Genomic DNA, 22524 nt, shown 5'->3' with positions numbered 1-22524 from the left:
GTACACTTTTAGTGGGAATTAAATTGGTGTAGCCACTATGGAACACAGTATGGAGGCTCCTCATAAAACTAAAAATAGAACTACCATACGACCCAGCAATTCCACTCCTGGCCATATATCCAAAGAAAATGAAAACACTAATTCAAAAAGATACATGCATCCCAATGTTTGCAGCAGCATTATTTACAACAGTCAAGATATGGAAACAACCTAAGTGTCCATCAACAGACGAATGGATAAAGAAGATGTGGTATATATATATATATATATATATATATATATATATATATATATATATGTGTGTGTGTATATATATATATATATATGTATATATATATATATATATATATATATATATATATATATATAATGGAATACTACTCAGCCATAAAAAGAACAAAATTCTGTCGCTTGCAACAATGCGGATGGACCTGGATGGTATTACGCTTAGTGAAATCAGACTCACAGACATAGAGAACTAGTGATTACCAGTGGGGAGAGGGAAGGGGGGCAAGATAGGGGTAGGGGATTAAGAAATACAAACTGCTATGTATAAAGTAGATAAGGTACAAGGATATATTGTACAATACAGGGAAATATAGCCAATATTTTGTAATAACTTTAAATGGAGTATAATCTATAAAAATATTGAATTGCTATGTTGTATACCAGAAACTAATATAATATTGTAAATCAACTATACTTCAATTAAAAAAATAAAATGCTTCATGTGAAAAAAAAAGGACTTAAAAATTACAAGGTGCCACAACTTCATTTCAGAAATGGGAAAAAAAGAGACTCAGGTAAAGTGACTTATTCAAGGTCGCACAGAAATTAAGTTTCAGAATCAGAGCAAAATCCAGGTTTTCTGACTCCTGTTTCAATGCTCTTTCTACTATACGTATGATGACTACACTTTCTGGACTTCTCGGGACAGTCCTGAAGCTACCAAAGTACACTCACACTCCTGGTCTCCATTTTGAACAATATGGTCACTTCATTTCCTCTCAGTCGGCAGGTTCAATTTCTTTTCTCTTAAGAGAATGCATTCCTAGCTCCTCTGTGATCCAAATCCACTGACAGCTTTTCCTGTCTTGGGAAGTGTTAATAAAGCTGGTGATATGCCACCACCCCTGGGAAAACTTGTAAAGGCACTTCATCTAGGAAGAAGCACAAACCATTTCCAGGTCTGGAATTCTCCATGGAAGGCGCAAGCTGGTTAGGCAAGCCTATTCCTTGGTCTGCTTGAGAATGGAAATCACTGGCTCTGGGCTCTGGCTCAGCTCTCTCACCACTATGGAATGAAGGCCTCACCCATCTTCCAGCCTTCAGAAGAGGACGGGCCTACGAGGAATTGGGGAGCCTCCCAACAGAACGGAGCTCCCATGGGAAGGTCCCCAGTGTCAGCCCCAGTGAGCTCTCCCTCCAGTTTCGTAGGCTGACTGTCAATCTGCACAGCTAGCCCCTTATTATATTCTGTCCTGTTCTCCACTGTCTGCACCGTGCAATTCAGCACTTATTAGACTGGCATAAAGGCAGTGATATAGAATACTGTCTTGTTCCCGATCTCATGGGTATATCTTGTCTCCAACTAAACTGGGCAGGAACATGGTCTGAGTTTTCTCCTGTGTCTCCCGACGCCTCGCATTGCGCTGGGCACGGAACAGGAATCCTGTAAACTCTGTTTGCTTTGGTGATCGACCTCCTGGAAGTCTAATTCCCCAATACTGGGTCTCTATTTTCAAGCTGCCATTTCTCTATCTTGGTCATTAGGTACATCACTTGTCAAAACATAAACTTTTTAAAAGTTGAAATCAACCACGCGGCTCCATCAATTTCCCACAAACTCCTGACCTTGTTCCCGCCCCTGGACAGTGGGGTTGCTTCGGTTCTGTTTTTAGCTTGGCTGAGCCCATTGGCCCCCTCCCTGGCCTCCCTCTCTGCTGGGTGCCTTTCCTGTCCTTGGACTCGGTGGCTGACAGCTGGTTTGGGGGGACCGGAGGAGAGGATGCGGGCATGCTGAGTGTGACAATAGGGTGGGCTTTGTCCAGGGGCCAGGGTGCACCTCCGCTGACCTTGGAACTGGGGACAACCAAGGAGAGGCAGTTTCCTTCTCTCTCTCTGGGCTGCAGGTTTTTAATGTCTTCTTTGTTGGTCTGGGGCCCTGGAGACTGAACCGAGGGGAGAGACTTTAGGCTGTTCCCTCCCTCCTGGACAAAACGGTGCGTGCTTTTCCTGTTTAAACAGGGCACAGTTGTGAAGTGCCCTGACTCCGCACACACCGAGGCCCGGCAACGGCTGCAATAAATCAATAGGAAAATAGAAGCTGCCAGTTAGACTAAACAAGTGCATTTGCAAAGACGGCTAGCCCTCATTAATCACTCTGACAGTCCTAAAAACACATTTCCCCTTTAATGACTGTATTTGGATAATCAGTGCTTTTTCCTCCTCAGTCAGAGTTTGAGTAACAGACAGCTGGTGTTATTACAGCCATCGGGGAGGGAGTGCTGGGATTAGGGTCGAGGGGGAGCCATCCACTGGAGGTCTCCGCAAAGGGGCGGGGCTGCCATGCAGTAATGAGGGGGAGCTTTGTGCTGCCATTGATGGCTCCCGGGCAGCCATGGGCACGGTCCCCCCAAACCTTGACACCCACCTGCATTATGTGAACACAAAAGCCTCATGGGGAGTTTTAGGGGGGCTTGCAGATTTCACCTGGGCTGGGGAGGAGGCAAGTTTCCTGGGCAGCGAGGGAAGGAGATGGGTCGATGTGATTTGGCTTTGTTTCCGTGAGGTGACTTTGGCTTTCAGGAGAAAGTTTGAAACCCAGCACATTCCTCTTTATAAATGATGTAACACATTAATGCACAGCACATTATGAAAATGGTAATTCAAACCCATAGTGCTCCAAATTAAACCATACATTATCGGATGCAGTCAACCATCTATTTTGCAAAAAGACAGGATGAAGGAAATCAAGTCAAACAGAAAACTGGAGTGCAGCTTCCCCTACAGAATGATTAATAAAGTACAGAGCCACGGTATTATTGGAAGACAGAGTCCACGGAAATCCAGACATACATCAGGAGGGGGTTAGTTCGTGTATTGAAAGACACATCCCAGGATACTGCGTGGACCAAGGCAATTACGGCTGCAGAAAAATGCTGGAGGGCCCCACGCCTCCCACTTGGGCTGCGGATTCTCAGGGGACGGGTTTGGGGGGACGACTGGGAAGTTCCAAACTTAACACCCTGCAATTCTGTTTGTGTCAAACCTGTATCTGAGGGTGAGGCCTTTTCCTCTCTCTCCTTTCCTCCCACTGCTGCCCGTGAGGCCACAAAAAATAACCAGGCAGGAGGTGTGAAAATATGACCCAGAGCCAGGAACATCCAGTGTCTCAAGGTCCAGCTCTGTGGCTACCACCTCTCCTGGTGCCTGGGGAACGCAGGCCCCATTGCTGGTGCCTGGAAGAGATTAGGAGGAAGCGGGGAGGAGGGCTAGGACGAGAAGGTGGAGAGATGGAAGGTAGAGGTGATTCTCAAAGACGAGTTGCTGGGTGAATTAATTATGCAAATGAGCAGCTGGTGGGGAGTATTATCTCTATTAAAACAGCAACTTTGTTTCCTGAGAATGTAGCTCCTGAAAGTAACGAACTTCCCCCACCAGTTAGTGAAAACAGCCCCATGTCTTAGGACTGTCACCCATTTATGGTGAGGAGAGCTGACATCCGAGGGTGAAGACTGGGCCCCTCCAGACTACAATGCCTGCCCTTTATGTCACAATGGTAGTTGGTGACAGCCTTTTCCAATCAGGCCAACGGCATCCTTCCTGGTCTGCGAAGGCCGATAATACATTTTTCTGGGGGAAACTCAATCCTCTGAGGAGTTTGTAACCTGCATTCTCACACCTCCCATGTAAGCCAAGCACCTAGAGAGAAGTTTCTTTTGCTATATGGAGAGTTTGCTCTTGGAGTTATGGAGTCTCTCCCTTTCTGCTGTCCCAACCAGGGGAGCCCTGTGGTCCTTAGGTAGGAGGTCTGAAGACCCAGTTCAAGAAAGAGAAAAGCTTAAGTCCCCCTGCAGAGGGAGCAATTTCCAGCAATTCTAGCAGGCATTAAAAAACCCCCACACAAACCAACCAAAAAAGATATCTGAAGGAAAGAGGGATTTCAGAGGAAGGGAAGATGGGAAATAAAATAACCAAGAGCAAACAAAACAACAGAGAAAGAGAAAAAGTAAAGCGAGTTGCTACATTTCAGGTCTTTGAAAGCTTCCTTTGGGCCACTTTGAACTCTGAGAAGTTGCATAAGGATGATTCCCCAGGAAGACCCTGAGCTGCTCTCAGGGCGACTTCTCCAGCCCATCCGGCCTCTCCCTGACTCCGCCCCGCCCTGTGCACAAGGATGCCAGCAGCCCAGGCCCCTTCCCCTGCGACACTGCCATTTGCTGCAGAAGAAGACTGAGGTTCCCTTGACTAGTGGAGAAATTTTGCCCAGAAACAAAGATATAGGGGTGACCCCCGCAAGCCCCAAACCACCCCCCCCTTCAGAAACATCATATGTTGAGGTTCTGTCAAATCCCGAGGTCATGATGCCGGAGGAGGCCGAGACCCACCCTGTGACTCTCTAAAGGAGTTTGGGGACGGCTGTGGGCTGAGACAGCGAGCTCAGAGAGCGCAGCGTCCCTCCCGCCTCCTTCCGCACTTGACCTCTGGGTCTAGGGACATTTCAGAAGCACACAGTTTGCGGAGCGGGAGCTGCCCCCAAGCCGCATTCCTCACGGAGAAAGTAAAGCAAAACAACGCGAAACGCAACAGCAGCATCTCCCAAAGCTGCGCGGCGCCGACGCAGAGGAGCACGGCCAGGAGGGGGCGGGGCAGGCATTTTGCAATGCGCCCATCGGGTGGTCCCGCGCGCCCTGGGCCGCCGCGCCCCGAGAGGTGGGCACCGGGCGTCCTGCAGCCGGAACCTGAGCGGCGCCAGCCTCGGGGTGGGGGTGCGCCCCTAGCCCGGGGAGGACGCACAGGCCCCGGGCCCCTACGGCCCTCTCCCCCGGCCCTCGGACTCCCCGGGCAGTGGGGAGGTGCCCCGGCCCTCTCCCACCATCTCGATAAACGGCACCCCAACTCTGGCCTGCCCGAGAATGCAGAAGCGGGTGTCAATCGTGCGAGCTCAAGAAAACGGGCACCGAGGGTGGCTTCCAGGTCCCGAGTAATCGCCGCGCCTTCTCCACAAAACCCAAACCCCGCTCAGAGAAGTCTCTGGGGGCGCAGACGGCTGGGGTCCACAATCCAGAGCTGGCCTTGGGGAGTCCCCAAGCCTTGAGAAGCACCCTTCCCAACAGGTGCATTTACCCTTCAGCTTCAAGGTGTATAAAAGGCACCGTCAGGGAGAGAAAATCCTCCCCATTTGGAGTGCGAAGCGCGGAAGGCGCGGTCGGGGCTGGCGACAGTCGCTCGCTTTTCCGCCACCTGGTGGCGCCAGAGGCACGTCGTCTTTGCTCGCCCGCAGGGCTCCGGGGCGGCGCTGCCGAGTTTCTTGATCTTGGGGCCCGGTTTCCTTCTTGGCCCCTCGGACCTCGAATCTAGGCCCAGAGGAAAATCCACATTTACGCACTCCCTCCACCCTGTCCCCAGGAAATGGCAAGGCCTTCGAAGTGAGGCTGGGAGCTAAATAACCAAGTTGGAAAAAAAGGGGCCGTTTTATGTTATTTGCAACGCGTTGGCAGAAGTTTTGTTTTCTTCTCCCCTGCTTTCTTGAGGAAAGGCATTAAAAACTCGTCCTTGAACGGAAATCTGAGAAGGAAACCATAAGGTGTTTTAAACAAGAACAAAAGAAGGGCATCTGCTTAGGCGTCTGGAAGTGGGTCAGTGGGGCAGGCAAGAGAGAAACACACCACGGTGTGAATATAGCTAAGTACTCCATTTATTAACAAAATAAGTCTTACCAAGGGAGAGCTCTATTCATCCCAAACAGGCCCCGCAGCCCTTGCGCAGCTGCATAAGGCCGGGAGGGAGGGAGGGAGGGAGGGAGGGTGTCGGGTGAAGACCCCGGGGCCGAGCCTTCAATCCCAGTAACTGAGGGAGCCCACAGCCAACTCTGGGGACTCTTGGGTCAGGCCTGGGAGGGGGCCACCAGGGTTGCTGTGATCCGTGTGCTCCCTAACTCCCCCAATGGTGCTAACAAGGCTGTGCTGCCAGTTGATACTACCACTGGTCTGCTTTGGAAAGATCTAGCAAGAATCACCCACCCAGCCCCCATCGCCAGGACAGGGACCACAGCCACAACAGCCAGAGAAATACAATGACCATAAAAGCACTTTGCAAACTCTAAAGAGCAAAGTTCCATGCCAGCAGGGCCTTCTAGAACTTTTACTTCAGTGAAGTGAGCCCTGCGGGCCCCTCACCATCAGGCAGTGTGACCACCCGGTGTCCGGGGCCTGGAAGAGTCTGGGAGGAGAAAGGCTCTGTTGGAGGCGCCTCTCCGGCCACTGACTCGTGCTCAGAGCAAGATCGGGGAGCAAGGCTCTAATCTGGGGCGCCAGGGCGCAGACCAAGGAGCCTAGGGAGAGAGAGTGGCAGGGCAGGGGTCACAGAGCAAAGTTCCAGGTCCATAAAGAGGGCAAGACCTCTAGCTCCCAAGGCCGCTCCCTGCACCCCAAAATGCGTTACAAAAAATACCTCCTCTCTGTTACTTGTACAAAGGAAAAAAAACAGAACCTCAAATGGATGGAAACAAGAAGGAATGAAGGGAAAAGGAGGGGAGAAGAGAAGGAGGAAGTGTAGTTTGAACGGTTAAGAAGCATGCAAGAAACTCCCCAGGAAGGGAAAACAAAAAGAACCCCCAACTCCCCCTCCTCCCCATAAAACCAAACCAATCAAAAAAAAAAAAAAAGCGCAAAAGGGAAAAAAAATCGGAAACTTACATCTAAGTAAAAGAAAAAACGGAAAAGAAAGGAAGAGGGACCGGGGACATGTAGTTACCTGTGTGATTAATATTATTATTTGGGGGAACAGACTCTTTGCATACCATTGACTCGTGTGGGCCGTTAATGCACTTATATTCCCAGCTTGTAAGCTAACATTACAGTAAATAAATACACAGTCCGGTGGGGGGGGTCTGGGCGGGGGTCCGGCAGGGACAAGCAGTGGTGGAGGAGGCAGCGGAGGCGGGTGGGGAAGGGAGGCGGCGGCGGGGAGGAGAGGAGGCTGGGGAGGGAAGCAGGGCTGTAGTTACTGGTATCCGAGCGCGGAGGCTGAGGCCAGTCTCTGTCCGTACAGCGCGTATGGTGAGTAGTAGGGTCCGGCTGTGGGGAGGGACGGCACGGCAAGGCCCCCGGCTGTGGATAAGTGGCTCTTGCCGTAAGGGTGGTACCGGCTTAGGCCCAAAGTGTGTGGACTCCGCAAGGACAACGACCCGGGGCTGCCGGGGGCGGTCGGCGGGGGGAGGTGCAGATGGCAGGAGGCGGCGGCCGCGGCGGCCGCGGCGGCGCTGCCCAGGCCCGAGGCCCCCGGATAGGCGGCCAGAAGTTTCTCGGCGCCGGGCAGGGCCGTGTGAGTCCGTAGATGGCTGAGCAGCTCCTCCGAGGTGGCGAAGCGCTTGTCGCACGGCCCGCTGGCCGCCACCCAGTTGCAGCTGTGCGGCAGCGGTTCGTTCTGCAGCATGAAGCCGTAGGTGTAGAGCGGGTGGCCGGGGAGCGCGGCCTGGGCGGCGCTGGACGAGAGCGCGGCGGGCTGCAGCGGGTGCCCGGGGTACACCAGCGGATAGCCCCCCGCCTTCAGGCCGGGCGCAGCTGGGTCGTGCGCGCTGCAGGTGGAGCAGCTGGAGCCGCCGAGGTGCGAGGCGCCGTGATAACCTCCCAGGCAGTAGGGGTCGCGGCATAATCCCTGCAGGAAGGACGGCGGGGAGGCCCCGGTGAGCGGGCTGGAGCTGGGGGGCTTGCCCGGGGGCAGGCCCAGGCCCCCTGACAGCTGGCCTCCCACGAGGCCAGACTTGCTCGGATCCAGGCCAGGCACGAACTGAGACGGGTAGCCGGCGTAGGCGCCCACGATGGAACCGTGGTAGCCGATGCTGGAGGGTGGCAGCGGGAACACCGAGTGGCCCGGCTTGTAGGGCGACACCGGCGCCACGTGGCCGGCCCCCACCAGCGCGGAGGGCGGCTCCGACTTGCGCCCGGAGGCCCCGGCCTCGGCGCCGCCATGCGCGCCCGGCTCCCCACCGCTGCCTCGGCTCACGGCCGCGGGCTCCGGGCTCGGCTTGGGCTCCTGGTCTTTCTTGTCCAGCTCCCCGCCGGCGCCCCCGCCGCCGGTCTTGCAGTCAGAGTGGTGCGGGGAGCCGCCCCGGGAGCCGCCGGGGGAGGACGAGGACGACGACGCGGAGACCGGCGCTCCATGCGGGGGAAAGGGCGTGCAGGCGGCGCTGGGGACCCTGAAGCCCGCCTTGTCTCCTGGGGACAAGGAGGAGGAGGAGGAGGAGGTGGAGGACACGGAGGAGGAACCGCTGTCTTTGCGGGAGTCGCCGCCTCCAGAGCCCTTGGAGTAGGGCTTGAAGCTGGACTTGTCCTCGGCCGGGGAGTCCCCCAGCTGCTTGAGCGCCGCAGACGCGGAGGCGGCGCCCGAGGCCGAGCGGCCAGGGTCCTTCTCCGCTCCCAGCCCGTTGGCCGCCGCTACCGAGTTGAGCTTGGACGAGGGCGGCGGGTCCGGCTTGCCGATCTGCGAGCAAGTCTGGGCCAGCAACGCCAAAGGACTCTTCTTGGCGTCCAGCTGTGGGAGACAGTGGTAAGGGAAGGGAGACGGGGGTGAGACCAGAGACCCACGGAGCGAGCGAGCGGGGCGCCAGGGGAGGGGGGTGGGCGCGGGGAGCACGCAAGGCGGCGCGATGGGGCGGGAGGGCCTCGGGGAGAGGGTCTGCGAGGGCCTGGCAGGCGGGCGGGGCAGCTGGGCGGAACTGCGCTCACACTGCCCGTCGGTGGGATCCCTCGCTCCACCGGGTCCCGGAGTGCGCCGTAGGCCCCGGGGAATGGGCAGTGGAAATAGTCCACCAAAGGCCACCGCGAGAGAAGGTGACCTCTCTGGATTCGGGGCTGGGGGAGGGGCTGTGACTCGACTCCTGCCCTCTCATCGCCCCCGCCTCTGGGCCCGGGTTAAAACTTATTCCTTCAGTTTGGGGAACTTCGCTTGGGACGGGTTTCTGGCGGTGGCGCCGCGGGGTAGGAGCCGGGAGAAGCGCGTTCTGAAGCCAGGGCTGCCGTTGGCGCTCTCTTCATAGCCCCTCCCTCCCGGGGAGGGCACCCAGGCAAGTGGGAGGAAGAAAGACCTGGGGTCGGGAGTGCCTGGGCGTAGTGCACTCTAACCGGATGGGACAGAGGCGGCGTGGGACGGGGCCGATCGGGCTTCAGAGAGAACAAACCCGGGTGGAGGGGTGGGGGTGGGGGTGGGGGTGGGGGTGGGGGCGGGCGGAAAAGGCCCAGGAGAGATCATCTCTGGCCTGGAGACTGGGTGCCCAGGAGAAGTAAAGGACCCAGGGGAGATTCCAAGAGCAAACCCAATCCGAGAGAAAACACGTAGCTCCGAAGAGCGAGTGTGGAAGGGGAACCTTTCCCTGAGAAGCCTGGCGAGAACCGGGTGGGCTCTAACCCCTCTGTTCTCCGTTCCTCCTCACTCCGTCCGCCAGTGTGGCCGAATCTGAGGGTCGCACCGAGCCCCGGGGCACAGGGAGCAGGGCCGTGGGCCCGGCAGTGGTGGGCGGAATGGGGCCGGCGCAGGGCGGGCAGCGACCAGGGGACTGACCTCAATGGGGCTGACGGGAGTGGAGGACAGCGGCTGCAGGTACTCCGGGTGCAGGAGGTGGCCGGTGTGAGCGCTCAGCATCTTCAGGACCCTGATAGGGAGCCGGTTCGCCTGGCGCAGGGGGTCCGCCGGAGGCAAGAGGGACACCGCCGCCGGCACTGCCGGCCTCTTCCCGCCGCCGCCGCTGCCGCTGCTTTCGGGTGTCCTTGAGTTAGATCCAGCGGGCGAATCGCTCATTTGGAGGAGGCAGCGCCACTGGGGGGGCGGGGAGGGAGGGGGAGCACCGGGAGGCGAGCTCCCGGGGCGGGTGGGCTCGCTCCGCAGCGCCGAGCGCGGTGCAGCAGTCGCTGCGCCTCCACCCCTCCTCCAACGACGACGACGCTGCCGCCGTCGCCGCCGCCGCCGCTAACCCCGGCGATCAACACAAAAACCTTCGCCTTTCGCGAGCCGCACGTCAAATAGCCGCGATCGGCAGCTACACTTCAAAGGGATCGCCGCGCCCGCCCAATCGCAGCTCTCGCCGGGACCCCGGGGCGGGGAGAGCGGCGGGCGGAGGCCGGCGCCGCCGGTGGGAGGGGAGAGCCTTAAAGGGGCCTCGCCCGCGAACCCGCCGCCTCGGCCTTTACCACCCGCCGTAGTCCTCCCCTCCCCCCAACTGGGCTGCCCCTGCCCCGGGGGTCCCAGAGAGGACGGGACTTCTCCGGGACCCTGGGCTCTGCTCTCTATCCTCCGCTGGCTTTCCTGTCGCTCTACCCTCTCTCTTCGCACCGCCGGGGGGTGGCGCTGGCGGGGGCAGTCACCCGCAGGCCGTGTGTGTCTGGGGTGGGGTGGGGTGGATTGGGGTGGGGCGGGGTGGGCTGGGGGTGGGGTAGGAGCTCCTGGCGCCGGCTCCGGCACTGCCAAGTCCAAGCCTTTCCGGGAGGCAGCCTAGGGGCGGGCCGCGCCTCCAGAGCCCCAGCTCTGCTCTGGTCCTGCTCGGGCTCTGCTCGGGCTCAGCCCCGGCTCTGCTCGGGTCCAGCTCTCTTCCCCTAATTGGCTTCTCCCGCGTGTCCTCACTTGGAAGCGCCCGAGCCTCGGAGGCAGCCACGGTCCTCGGGACGCGGCGTAAACCGCTCCAACAACTTTGAGCCAGTCCGGTCCAAAGCCTGCAAGTTTGAGGTGTCCCTTCCGGGGTGAGATGGCCGCAATAAGCCGCGGTTCCCTAGGCGGCGCGCCCCTCCAGGATGCGCCGGGCGCGAGGTGCCTGCGCACTGATTTATAGGTTAGATGTTTGGTATGTTTCAGGTTTCTTACGGCGTTCTGCTTAGAGGCGTAAAATTCTCTCACTGCACCCGGCCTAGCTGCTATTGGGGGTAGGGTGGAGACCATGGAGAGGTCAGCATCCCAGAGGAGGGAGGAATCTCTCTGAGTGCTGCACGTCGATGTAAACTCCAGAGATACGTCTACCCTACCCCCATCCTTTTCTTCTCGCGGGGGAAAATGCACTAGGTTTTCCCAGGGGAATTTCGGAATTAAAAACTTTTTATTAAAAATAACAGTATCCTCCTTCACCCTATCCCCTCCCTCCCGTGCCTCTTGGATGAAGTATGCATTGCCAGCTGCGCACCGGGCAGAGGTTTCACATCGTCCTTGTCCGGACATTAAAGTTCCTGGTCCGCCGATCAGAAGGTGAAGCTGGCCCTTTGTGCACCGGCCTCTGGGGAGACCACTTCTCCTTGCTCTTGGCGGCCAGCGGAGGCGCGCTGGTGTCACTACCTCGCTTCGAGTCCCGCTTTCCCAGCCCGAATCCATCACTCCGATGGTCAGGCCTGTCACTTGGGGCGTATTGCTCTAGGACTCTGCTGCTCGTTGATCAGTGCCTTGAAATCACATGAGATCCCAAGCTGGGGATAGATGATTTCAAAGGGGTTCTTCCAACGGAAAGAAACAAGTATCACAGAAATAACAAACGGCAATCTTTATCATGCTCAGTAAAGAAGGCAGCAGGCACCACTCCCAGGCCACGTCAATTATACACTAAACGGAATGTACTTCCTGGATCCATCTGGTTTTTGGACAGTATGCATAGACCTCTGAGAAATTACACAAGCTTTCCCTGCCCCAGTTTTAATCCTGGTAAAATTAGGTTACCACGAATGCCAAGGGATGCCTTGACTGGGTGATGTATTCCATACTGCAGCAAGAGGGTGACAAGAAGGAGGGCGGACCTCACTTATTTTATTGTGGTGGTCCCTACGCCCGGCCCACCCCCCACCCCTTCTCATGCCAGCCTCTGAGCCCATCCTTGCTACGGCCAACACCAAGTTTAAACATCCACTTCAGGGCTGCTTCAGCCTGCCAGGCCATTTGGCCTTTGGGAGATTGCTCTGCAGAGAGAGAGCAGAACCTTCCAGAATGGAAGAAGGTGGGCCTTTGTAGGCAATCTTGGAGGAGGAGGAGCTGGGAAGGGGGGAGCCCTAGGAGACAGGAAAAGATGAAAGACCCCTTCTTGATTATCGTAACCAGCCCAGCTGTGAGCGCCAGCCAAGAACTCCTGCTAGGACCCCAGCAGATGTGTGTTAGGGATGATTAATGGGGAATCAGGAGCAAAGGGGAGGGGAGAGAGATAAAGGCATTTAGGAATTCGGAAGGAATCTAGAGGGGTAGGAGGCAGCAAAAAGAGAGGGGAGAACGGAGGGTGATAAAATATTTGCTCTCTATTTGGGGAGGAAAGGAGAAGAAGAAGGTAAGGAATGAATGAAAGGAAGGGAGAGCAGAGGAAGTGAGGACAGGGTGGCCAGGCTCGGGATGGAGGGTGGAGAGTTTGCCCAGGTAATCATACATTGTCCTTAAGAAACCCCATTCCCTAAGCTCACAGCTAATCACTAGGAACGGGGGTGCCAGACAGCACTTAGGTGGAGACCAGGCCTACTTCCCCACTCCTGGAAAGTGCTAGCAAAGGAATAGGGCTGTGCTTCCCTTTGGGGTGCTGATGAGGAAAGCAGGAACCCTTTGGCTGGATCCATCCAATCGCCTTAGGAGGGAAAATGGAAGACCATACTCAGCCAGGCCAGAGTCCTGATTAAAAGGTACTAGACGATTATTACAATCAGTACTTGACATTCACTTAACTGAAATGTTAACCTCTACAGAGTCCTAAATGGGGCCCTAGTGGCCTAAAGCAAGTCCGTTTTCAAAGGAATGTCTTGTCACCTGCGAGAGAATAAGGCTGAAGAAGTTTTCAGTCGGGCCGTGTTTATTGAGGTTGATGAGGGGTTGAAAATGCCACGCAAGACAGTGTTGTACAGGACCCAAGTCCTTCCTCTGCAGAAAAGCGGCAGTCCTGTGGCTAAGGGACCCGTCCCAGATTGCCCTGCGAGGGAGGGGCGCCATGACAGTAGGATGGGGTGGGGCTGCTTGAGAATGCCCCCAGCCAACGAGGTGAAGAATTACAATCCTATGTGTCAAGCTCTTTTTTTTTTTTTTTTTTTTTTGCAGTACACAGGCCTCTCACTGCCGTGGCCTCTCCCGCCGCGGAGCACAGGCTCCGGACACGCAGGCTCAGCGGCCATGGCTCACGGGCCCAGCTGCTCCGCGGCATGCGGGATCCTCCCGGACCGGGGCACGAACCCGTGTCCCTGCATCGGCAGACAGACCCTCAACCACTGCGCCACCAGGGAAGTCCTGTGTCTGGCTCTTGATAAGTTTCAGGTACCTTTATCATTCCCATTTCTAGCGTGGAGAGGTTAGTCACTTACCCAAAGGCCAGTGACCAGTGGGTGACAGAGTGGTCCCTTGGAGTCAGGTTTCTGGGAACCAGACCTCTGAGCCACATTGTCGCGGTGGTCCTGGGCAAGGAAACCTCCCTAAGCTTCGGAAACCTCAGGTATAAAACCTAAGAGTGGCCACCTCAGAGTTGGGAGGCCCAAAACAGACAACGCATGTCACACAACTAGTGCTTGGCACAAAGAAAGTCCCAGGTCAATGATGGCTGTGACCAACAGCATCGTTGGCATCTGTGGGGCGATTGCTCTGGAGAACAGTCACTGCACATCTGGATCCAGAGGCTCCCAGCGCTGGGAACCCACTCGAACACCCAAGTCGGCCCAGCATCCTACCCAAATGAGGGTACCCCTCCCCCAGCCTCCAGTCAAAGGAGTCTTTTAAAAAAAAATGCTTCTCAGAAGCCATCAAGAAAGTCCTTTAGGAAATTCTGAATATTTAGAGATTTTTTTTCATGATTTCAATTTACATAAAACTCACCACCCAGGAAAAAAACACCTGAGTCAGGTTGGGAGGAGAGGTAGGAGGTGTGTTGTGTGGGGTTAGTGTGGAGTTTTCCATCCTCGCCAAGGTGGAATTGCCTGAATCACGGCCTCTCTCTTCATGACACTCAAGCCCTAATGGCAACAACAAGAAATAATATCTCACTGGGTAACTATTTACAGTTTTTTTTTTTTTTTTTTTTTTTTACAAGCTGTAAGAATTCTGAAATGTCTGCCTCACAGGGGACTTGGTTTTCCTCCCTGGCGCTTAATATCTTTCAGCGGCTGGCAATTACTGCCTTGGCCAGGAGCCCTGATTCAGCACTGCCTCTGTCTGCTCCATCCCCGGGCTTCAGACACAGCCCTGGGCATGAGAAGACCAGAGGGGCCCAAGGAACAGTGGGAGAACAAACAGGCAAAGCAAGAAGGACCAGCCTTGCCAAGGAGCCCCCTCCGGTAGCCCCCTCTTCTGTGTTCTCACAGCTCCGATTATGTTCTTACACTCATCACAGGGCATCTGCCATTATTTATTTACTTGTCCATTCTCCTGCTGGACTGTGGATGCTTCTGTATTGCCCTCATCCTCTTTGTATCCTTATTGCCTAGAGGGATGTTTAAGTATCTTCATCACAGCAGCCAACACTGACAGCCAAGCCCTATTGTAAGCGCTTTGCACAATTTCTCAATTTCTCTCATTTAATCCTCACAGAAGCCCTAGGAAGTAGGTCCTATTGTTACCCCATTTCACAGAGGAGGAAGTGGAGGCACAGAGAGGTTAAGTACCCTGCCCCAAGTCCCAGCTGGTAAGAGATGGGGGTATGAATGCACGCAGTCCGAATGCCATACATGCCCCGTGAAAGTTTGCTGATGAACGAATAAGAATTTTTCATACAGAGGGTTATTCCTTTCTATCTCCCCTCACCATATTAGTAAAAAGACTCAAGGTGGATGACTTCGTATTTTTCAAAATGTCAACTATGTGAACCTGTTAAAGGATCTTTTCCCAAATACATGTTTGCGTTCATCAACCCGCAACAATTTTCTGAGTTATTTTGGGCAGGTGTTTTTATCCCTTTTGACAGATAAAGACCGGGGCTCCCAGGGCTTCTGGGGGAGTCTGAAGTCACACAGCAACCCTGGCAGCGCAGCAAGAAGAGGCTTCCCTCTCTCCCTGGTTCTCCTATCACAGCCTCATCAACCCCATCGCCCTATAGATGGGGAGGTAACTCCCTTTGATAAAAGAGGGAGGAATTAACTACTTTTCCTCCCCCGTGAGTTTCCTTTGGAGAAGTGGTGGGAAGGAATGGACAAAGGAAATGTAGGCTGAAGCTTATCTCCCAGCCCTGTGTTTGATCCTGGTCCTTGAGCAGGGTGCTTTGAAGAAGTGGTTTTGTTTATCTCCTATCAGCCCAAGGGGAGATAGGCAGGGCTGACAGGGAGGGGGGATGCGAGGAGGTGTGCTTTTGAAGTTCTCCTCCCTCAATTTGCCCCGCCCCAGACATCAACCTTAGCCCTGGGCAGTCACCCTTGACTACTTTGTTCCTTTGGGCCTTCAAGTTTCTTCTCTCTTTTAAGTTGCAAATACTGCTGGGAGGAATTATACTTTAGTAATCTGCCAATAGTAATCTGCCAACACCTCAGCTGTGATCAGCAGTGAGTATTTTACCCTGTAATAATAACATTTATGGAGCCTTATAGTGTGCCAGCCTGTCTGAGCTCTTTACCTGTAATAAGTCACTCAGTTCTCACTACAAACAGATGAGGCAGGGACTATGCTTGTTTTTATAGGCGAGGCACTGAGGATCAGAGAAGTTAAGTAACTTGTCCAAGTTACACAGCTCAAAAGTGGTAGAACCGGGATTCGAATCCAAGTAGCTTTTTCTGAGCCAACCTACTGAGTGCAGGCCTGAGGGAGAGGGAGGCCCACAGGAGGAGACATTGAAAACAAATGATTTCAGGGACTTCCCTGGTGGTCAGGTTAGGACTCCTTGCTCCCAATGCAGGGGCTATAGGTTCGAACCCTGGTTGGGGAGCTAAGATCTCACATGCCGCATGGCATGGCCAAAAAAAAAGCAAATGACTTCAACTGTTTTCCAGAATGCTGGTCTTCGCAACCAGCGTTTTATTTTTGTGTCCAGGAATGAGAATATGGTAGAGAGGAAACTGAGGCAGAGAAGGAAGTAAGCTGAACATTCATTTAATTAATTGAACTGGATTGAATGAATTTATTCAATTTCTGTTTATTGGCCACTTGGTAGGTGCAGGCCCAAGGTGATCCCAGAGCATGTAAGGACCAGAGCGAGTTGGTCAGTCTAGGCCACCTCCCTGGCATGCACATTCCCAGCTCCTAAAAGGTGGGGCGGCCCTTTCCTTTGGGCATCTGTGAGCTTCTTTTGCAGATTAAAAGAAAAAGTCAGGAGGCTCTAACTTTTTTTTTTTTTTTTTTTAAAGAAGATGTTGGGGGTAGGAGTTTATTAATTAATTTATTTACTTTTGCTGTGTTGGGTCTTCGTTTCTGTGCGAGGGCTATCTCTAGTTGTGGCAAGCAGGGGCCACTCTTCATCACGGTGCATGGGCCTCTCACTGTCGCGGCCTCTCTTGTTGCGGAGCACAGGCTCCACACGCGCAGGCTCAGTAGTTGTGGCTCACGGGCCTAGCTGCTCCGCAGCATGTGGGATCCTCCCAGACCAGGGCTTGAACCTGTGTCCTCTGCATTGGCAGGCAGATTCTCAACCACTGCACCACCAGGGAAGCCCAGGAGGCTCTAACTTAAATCCTGCTCATTACCCTGTAGTTTAGTTGTCCACTATTCTTTTTTTTTAAAAGAATTGTTTTATTTATTATTTTTTAAATTGAGGTATAGTTGATTTACAATATTATATTAGTTTCAGGTGTACAACATAGTGACTCAATATTTTTATAGATTACACTCCATTCAAAATTATTATAAAATATTGGGTATATTGCCTGTGCTGTACAATATATCCTTGTAGCTAATGTATCTTATACATAGGAGTTTGTACCAGTTCCTCACTGTTCTTAAGAGAATTTGCTTCAAGTTCAATTCAGATTCTACCACATTTACTGAGCACCTCTGGGTGACAGGATAAATCATTCTAGGTGTGTTCGTGCACCATCTCTCATTTGGGTATAAGGGGAGTCCAAGAGCAGAACGGAGGTCCCTGAAAGGGAAGCAGGGACCAGGCTTCCTCAGATATCCTGCCCCCATGCTCTGAGCATCCCCCAGCTGGAACTACTGGACCTCCAGGAGATCTTGGTGGCAAACTGTGAATATCTCAGTTACACAGGGCAGGTACCTGCTTCTGACACCCACGCCCCGCCCCTGCCCTGCCCCACTTCTGACAGTGTACAGGCCTTTAAACTTGTCCAAAGCATGCCCTTTTCTAGGCTGGTCTCCTGACTAGCGGGATGTGCAGCTCCAAATTCACTTCAACAAATACGATTAGAGAAAAGGGGAAAGCTGCTCAGGCAGTGGCTCAATTACCACTGGTTGTATTTGATAAAACCGAATTCCAAGATGTCAGAACAATTTCGAGGAGTGTTTATTTCCGTGGCCCTCTGCCAGCCTCTGCTCAGAGAAGGAAACCCGAGAGGTGGGGTCCCAACCAAGCTGATGGCTGGAATTATCCAAGTATAGTGGTCCATTCAGAGTGAAGATTTGCATAATAAGCCCCCTTTAAAAGTGATTTAAATTATTATTAATTTTTTGGGAGAAATGCACTTATTTATTTATGATGAAGTGCATTCCCATGGTGCCAAATTCCAAACTATGAGACTGTACAGTGGACAAAACCTCCCTCTAGCCAACCAGTTTCTCTCCCCAATGCATCAATGCTATGAGTTTATTGTCCATCCTTCCAGAGGTATTTTGTACATATATATTCTTTGTATATTTGTATTCTTGCAAATACATATATATTCTTTCTCCCTTTTGTACACAAATGGCAACATACTACACAAACTGTTCTATACTTGGTTTTTTTTTTAAGTTAATGTATTTTGGAGATTGCATCATGGGCTTCTGCATTTTATTTATTTATTTTTTCAGATTCACAGCATTGTTACATGGATGTGCCACACATTTATTTGACCTGTCCCCTGCTGGGGACATTTAGATGGTTTCTAGTTTTTGCTCCTGCAGTTAATAACCATATATATGTATATGTGTATATCTATGTGTATATATATATATATAATATATATCATTCTCCGTGTGTGCTAGTAAAACTATAGGGCAAATTCCTAGGAGTAGAATTACAGGAGCAGAATTGCAGGAATTATACTTTAGTAATCTGCCAACACCTCAGCTGTGATTAGCAGTGAGTATTTTACCCTGTAATAATAACATTTATGGAGCCTTACAGTGTGCCAGCCTGTCTGAGCTCTTTACCTGTAATAAGTATATGCATTCAAAACAAGTCCCCCTTTTTTTCTTTTTCTTTTTTTTTTTTGTGGTACGTGGGCCTCTCACTGTTGTGGCCTCTCCCGTTTCGGAGCACAGGCTCTGGTCGCGCAGGCTCAGCGGCCATGGCTCACGGGCGCAGCTGCTCCGTGGCACGTGGGATCCTCCCGGACCGGGGCACGAACCCGTGTCCCCTGTATCGGCAGGCGGACTCTCAACCACTGCGCCACCAGGGAAGCCCCAAAACAAGTCCCTTTTAACACAGTAGGTAAGATAGACTTGTAGTGAGTTCGAAGGTCAGCCGAGGGATTCAGGCAAGAAAACAAGGGCAATACGTCTAGGAACTTCCAGTCACATTCATTTGGAGAAATTTAAAGGCTCACTAAGAAGGGGTTCTGTTTCCATCTTTGGAGTTCAGAAAATGTGAATGCTTCTCCTGCTTTCCTCCTCCTCGTCTTCCCAGCTGCTCCCTCATTTAGTAGGAGGAGAAGGAGAGGAATAATTAGGTCTGGCCTAAAAGAATCCACGATATTGATGAATACACATTTTAATATTGCAAACTTTCTAATCAGTGAACGCTAACAAGAGCTCTGGATTGTCTGGAGCTTTTTTGTTCACGCTCATAAAAAGGCAAAGGTTCATGCCAAAGACAATGCATGAAATATGGTCATGTCCATGGAGGTTTATATCCAGTCCTAACCATGAATTTCCAGCATGAGGCCTGTGAAGCATCGGAAGACATCAAATCATGACATCAGTAATTATTGTTAGCAGAGTGCTACCCAAGGCGGGGGAAGTCGTCTTTATTTTGTTCTTCTTTTAATATTTGTACTTTTGAATAGGTATTATCTGCAAAATTCAAAGGGCGTGGATATGTGATTTCTCAACAAGGGTTGAGATGATAAGAGTTTTCTGCTTTATCGACCATTCGCCAAGAAAAAAAAAATGCAGGCGTTTTGACACCTGTAGCTTCTCGCTGCAAAGACACAGAGCATGAGCCCTCCTCTTGTCTCCTCAAGTTCAGGTCAAGGCCTGGGCCTCCTTGGTCCACCGAGTCAAAGCTCACCTTTTGTTAGTGACCTTGACCCTATGACACTGGGAAGAGTCAGGACTGGGCGGGGTTTTTTTTTTTTTTTTTTTTTTTTTGGCGGTACGTGGGCCTCTCACTGCTGTGGCTTCTCCCGTTGCGGAGCACAGGTTCCGGACGCGCAGGCTCAGCGGCCATGACTCACGGGCCCAGCCGCTGCGCGGCATGTGGGATCTTCCCGGACCGGGGCACGAACCTGTGTCCCCTGTATCGGCAGGCAGACTCTCAACCACTGGGCCACCAGGGGAGCCCCTGGGCGGAGTTTTGATGGGCCGTGGAATCAGGATAAACGTACATTCCAGGCTGTCTAAAGTAGAATTCTTAACATCTTGAAGACCTTTCTCAAGTGTCCTGAGGCACCCCTTCCACATCACCCAAGGCCTGTCCTGATACATTCAACACAACCGCTTTCTGCCAGGCTCTCTTTGTTTTTCTCATTAATTTCCTTACATAAATGAATCAATGAACAAATGATAAAAACAACTGTAACAACGAAAACAACCCAAACAATCCAAACCAGAAAAGCTACGGTAGTTAAAAATTCCGAGGAGATGGTGCCTTTTTCCTTATTATGTTTTAAAAAAAAATAAATTTATTTATTTATTTTTGGCTGTGTTGGGTCTTCGTTCCTGTGAGCGGGCTTTTCTCTAGTTGCAGCGAGCAGGGGCTACTCTTCATTGCAGTGTGCAGGCTTTTTATTGTGGTGGCTTCTCTTGTTGCGGAGCATGGGCTCTAGGCACGTGGGCTTCAGTAGTTGTGGCACGAGGGCTCAGTAGTTGTGGCTCGCAGGCTCTAGAGCGCAGGCTCAGTAGTTGTGGCTTGTGGGCTCTAGAGCACAGGCTCAGCAGTTGTGGCGCATGGGCTTAGTTGCTCCGCGGCATGTGGGATCTTCCTGGACCAGGGCTCGAACCCATGTCCCCTGCATTGGCAGGCGGATTCTTAACCACTGCACCACCAGGGAAGCCCCCTTATTATGTTTATTCCTGTTCCACATCAGGCCCCGGGTGAATTTTTCCCCACTGCAGTCAAAATGGATAATGACAATCTTATTTATGACAGGAGACGTGTTTTTGTTTTAAAACAACTGCTGGAGCTGCAAGATGGGAAACGAAAAGAAAGTGCGATTTGGGGGTAGGGATTGTGATGGGGGAGGGGGTAGGATGCTGGCGAAGGAGAACAGCATTTTCTTTATTAAAAGTTGGAATCCATCCTTTACTCGTGGAGCAAGGGAAGAAAAGCATCCAGGAAGAACGCTGGGGTAGGGACATAGCATAATGACAGTACACTGAGGTCAGGACAAGGGGGCTTGGGTTGCCCTGAACTGCTTCCAGTTGGGCTGTCTCAGAAGGGACCATGTGCACGAAGGTGCAGAGACAGTGTGAACAGAGGAGAAACGTGAACTCCATTCCCCAGCCCACCTCTCCCTGGGTGACATCTCTGGTCAGCTCCGTAGGCATCTGTGAGCCCCTAGAGGTCTGCCCTTGACATGATGCCTCCCAGTCCCGGTAGAGAATTAAAGCCAGACACCCTGGGAATCGCGGGAGAACAGGAAAGCTTGTACAGGTGGTTCATTCCCTGTGGGTTTAGGGAAGAGAAATAAAATATTCTCACCTGTGTTTGAGGAGCAGGCTCTCTCCTCTGGCCAAACACTGGAAGTTGTCATCTTCTCCTTAGAGCTGTTCCTCCCTGAAAGTCTGGAGGGAAAATGATAGAAGATGAAGCCTTACCAGGAGAGGAGAAACGGAGAGCAAAAATCAAGAATGCTCCAGAAAGCAGGGGAAAGGGAGAACTTGGACGAGAAAGAAGCTATTGTGTCCATGGTAAGAGTGAATTTTTAAAAAGTCTCTCATAGAAAAACAGATTTACGGTTACCAGAGGGGGAAGGGGGTGGAAGAGGGATAAATTAGGAGTTTGGGATTAACAGATACACATTACTATGTATAAAATAGATAAACAACAATGTCCTACCGTATAGCATGGGGGACTATATTCAATATCCTGTAATAAATTATAATGGTAAAGAAAAAAAAGTCTCAGGAGGTGGTGACAGGACCCAGGGCTTGTGGGAAAGAATTAGGGTACTGCTGGAACATCTTTTTAGGATATTTTGGGGGGGGGCAGGGTTGGGGAGTCCCAGGTGTGACGGAAAGGATTAACCAGAAGCAGCTAATTCCAGTGAAGGATTTTTGACTATTTCTCTCCTTGGTTTTTGGACATGATTATGTTGATATGGCATCCAGCAACCACTGGACCACTGGATTAATTCAACCAGTGTGTCTTTTCCGAGATAGGCAGCCATACAGCCCTGGGTGACAAAGGCAACCAGCCCAGGTGTGCCAGGCTTTGTACCCAGGAGCCTGCCCACGCCCAGTGGTAGGGCTGGGCTGCTCCCCAGGCTTCAGCTCAGACCTGGACAGGATGGATAGTTAAAGTACTCAGTCAGCTCCTTCCTCAGGGACACAAATGCAGACCTTCTTAGAACACCGCATGCTCACCACGCCACCTTGCAAGCAAAGCAGGACATTGGTTTCTTGAACCCAGTATATTTTGCCAAATAAGAGTGTTACTACCCCTCCCTCCACCTCTCTGAATGAATTGGATTACTTAAAGCGTCTTTTCGGAGACGTCAGCAGTTTAATAGAGGCAATGAGTCAGGGCTGCCCTGTGTTTTATTTTTCTGCCAGTATTTAGTTAATTAAAGATGCAAATTAAAACACCTTAATTTATGTAATATCAATACCAACGCCTGAAAACATTTGGCATAACTGCTCTGGCACGTCCTTTACATAAACTCTTCAGAGTGGTGCTAATAAAAATGAAAAACGTTGTAAATCACATATAATTTATTCATCTTCTGTATGGTACGAAAGCATATGCCAAAATCAAGTTATTTATGAGCACGTCCTAACAATAGGCATTTTTGTTGGCTGCAAATGACAAAAAAAGTTTTTTCTGACGGATGTGTGTTTTAATTAGGAAATGTCTCT

The 22524-nt window shown here is 52.2% G+C and overlaps 2 protein-coding genes across 2 annotated transcripts in view; both read right to left on the bottom strand.

Moving 5' to 3' along the window:
* Positions 1 to 22524, bottom strand: part of ERLIN2 (ER lipid raft associated 2) — a 333405-nt gene that overhangs the window by 38325 nt on the left and 272556 nt on the right. The gene's annotated exons all lie outside the window — the stretch shown is intronic.
* On the bottom strand, positions 7039 to 10370 carry ZNF703 (zinc finger protein 703). The gene is made up of 2 exons (XM_060086145.1): positions 9784 to 10370; positions 7039 to 8757 (listed from the first exon to the last, which is right to left on the bottom strand). Exons 1-2 carry the CDS (start codon positions 10018 to 10020, stop codon positions 7228 to 7230), a joined length of 1767 nt encoding a protein of 588 aa, XP_059942128.1. The 5' UTR covers positions 10021 to 10370; the 3' UTR covers positions 7039 to 7227.

Source organism: Mesoplodon densirostris, chromosome 20 (assembly GCF_025265405.1).
Source record: "Mesoplodon densirostris isolate mMesDen1 chromosome 20, mMesDen1 primary haplotype, whole genome shotgun sequence".
NCBI lineage: Eukaryota > Metazoa > Chordata > Mammalia > Artiodactyla > Ziphiidae > Mesoplodon > Mesoplodon densirostris.
This window is presented reverse-complemented; position numbering and strand designations above follow the sequence as displayed.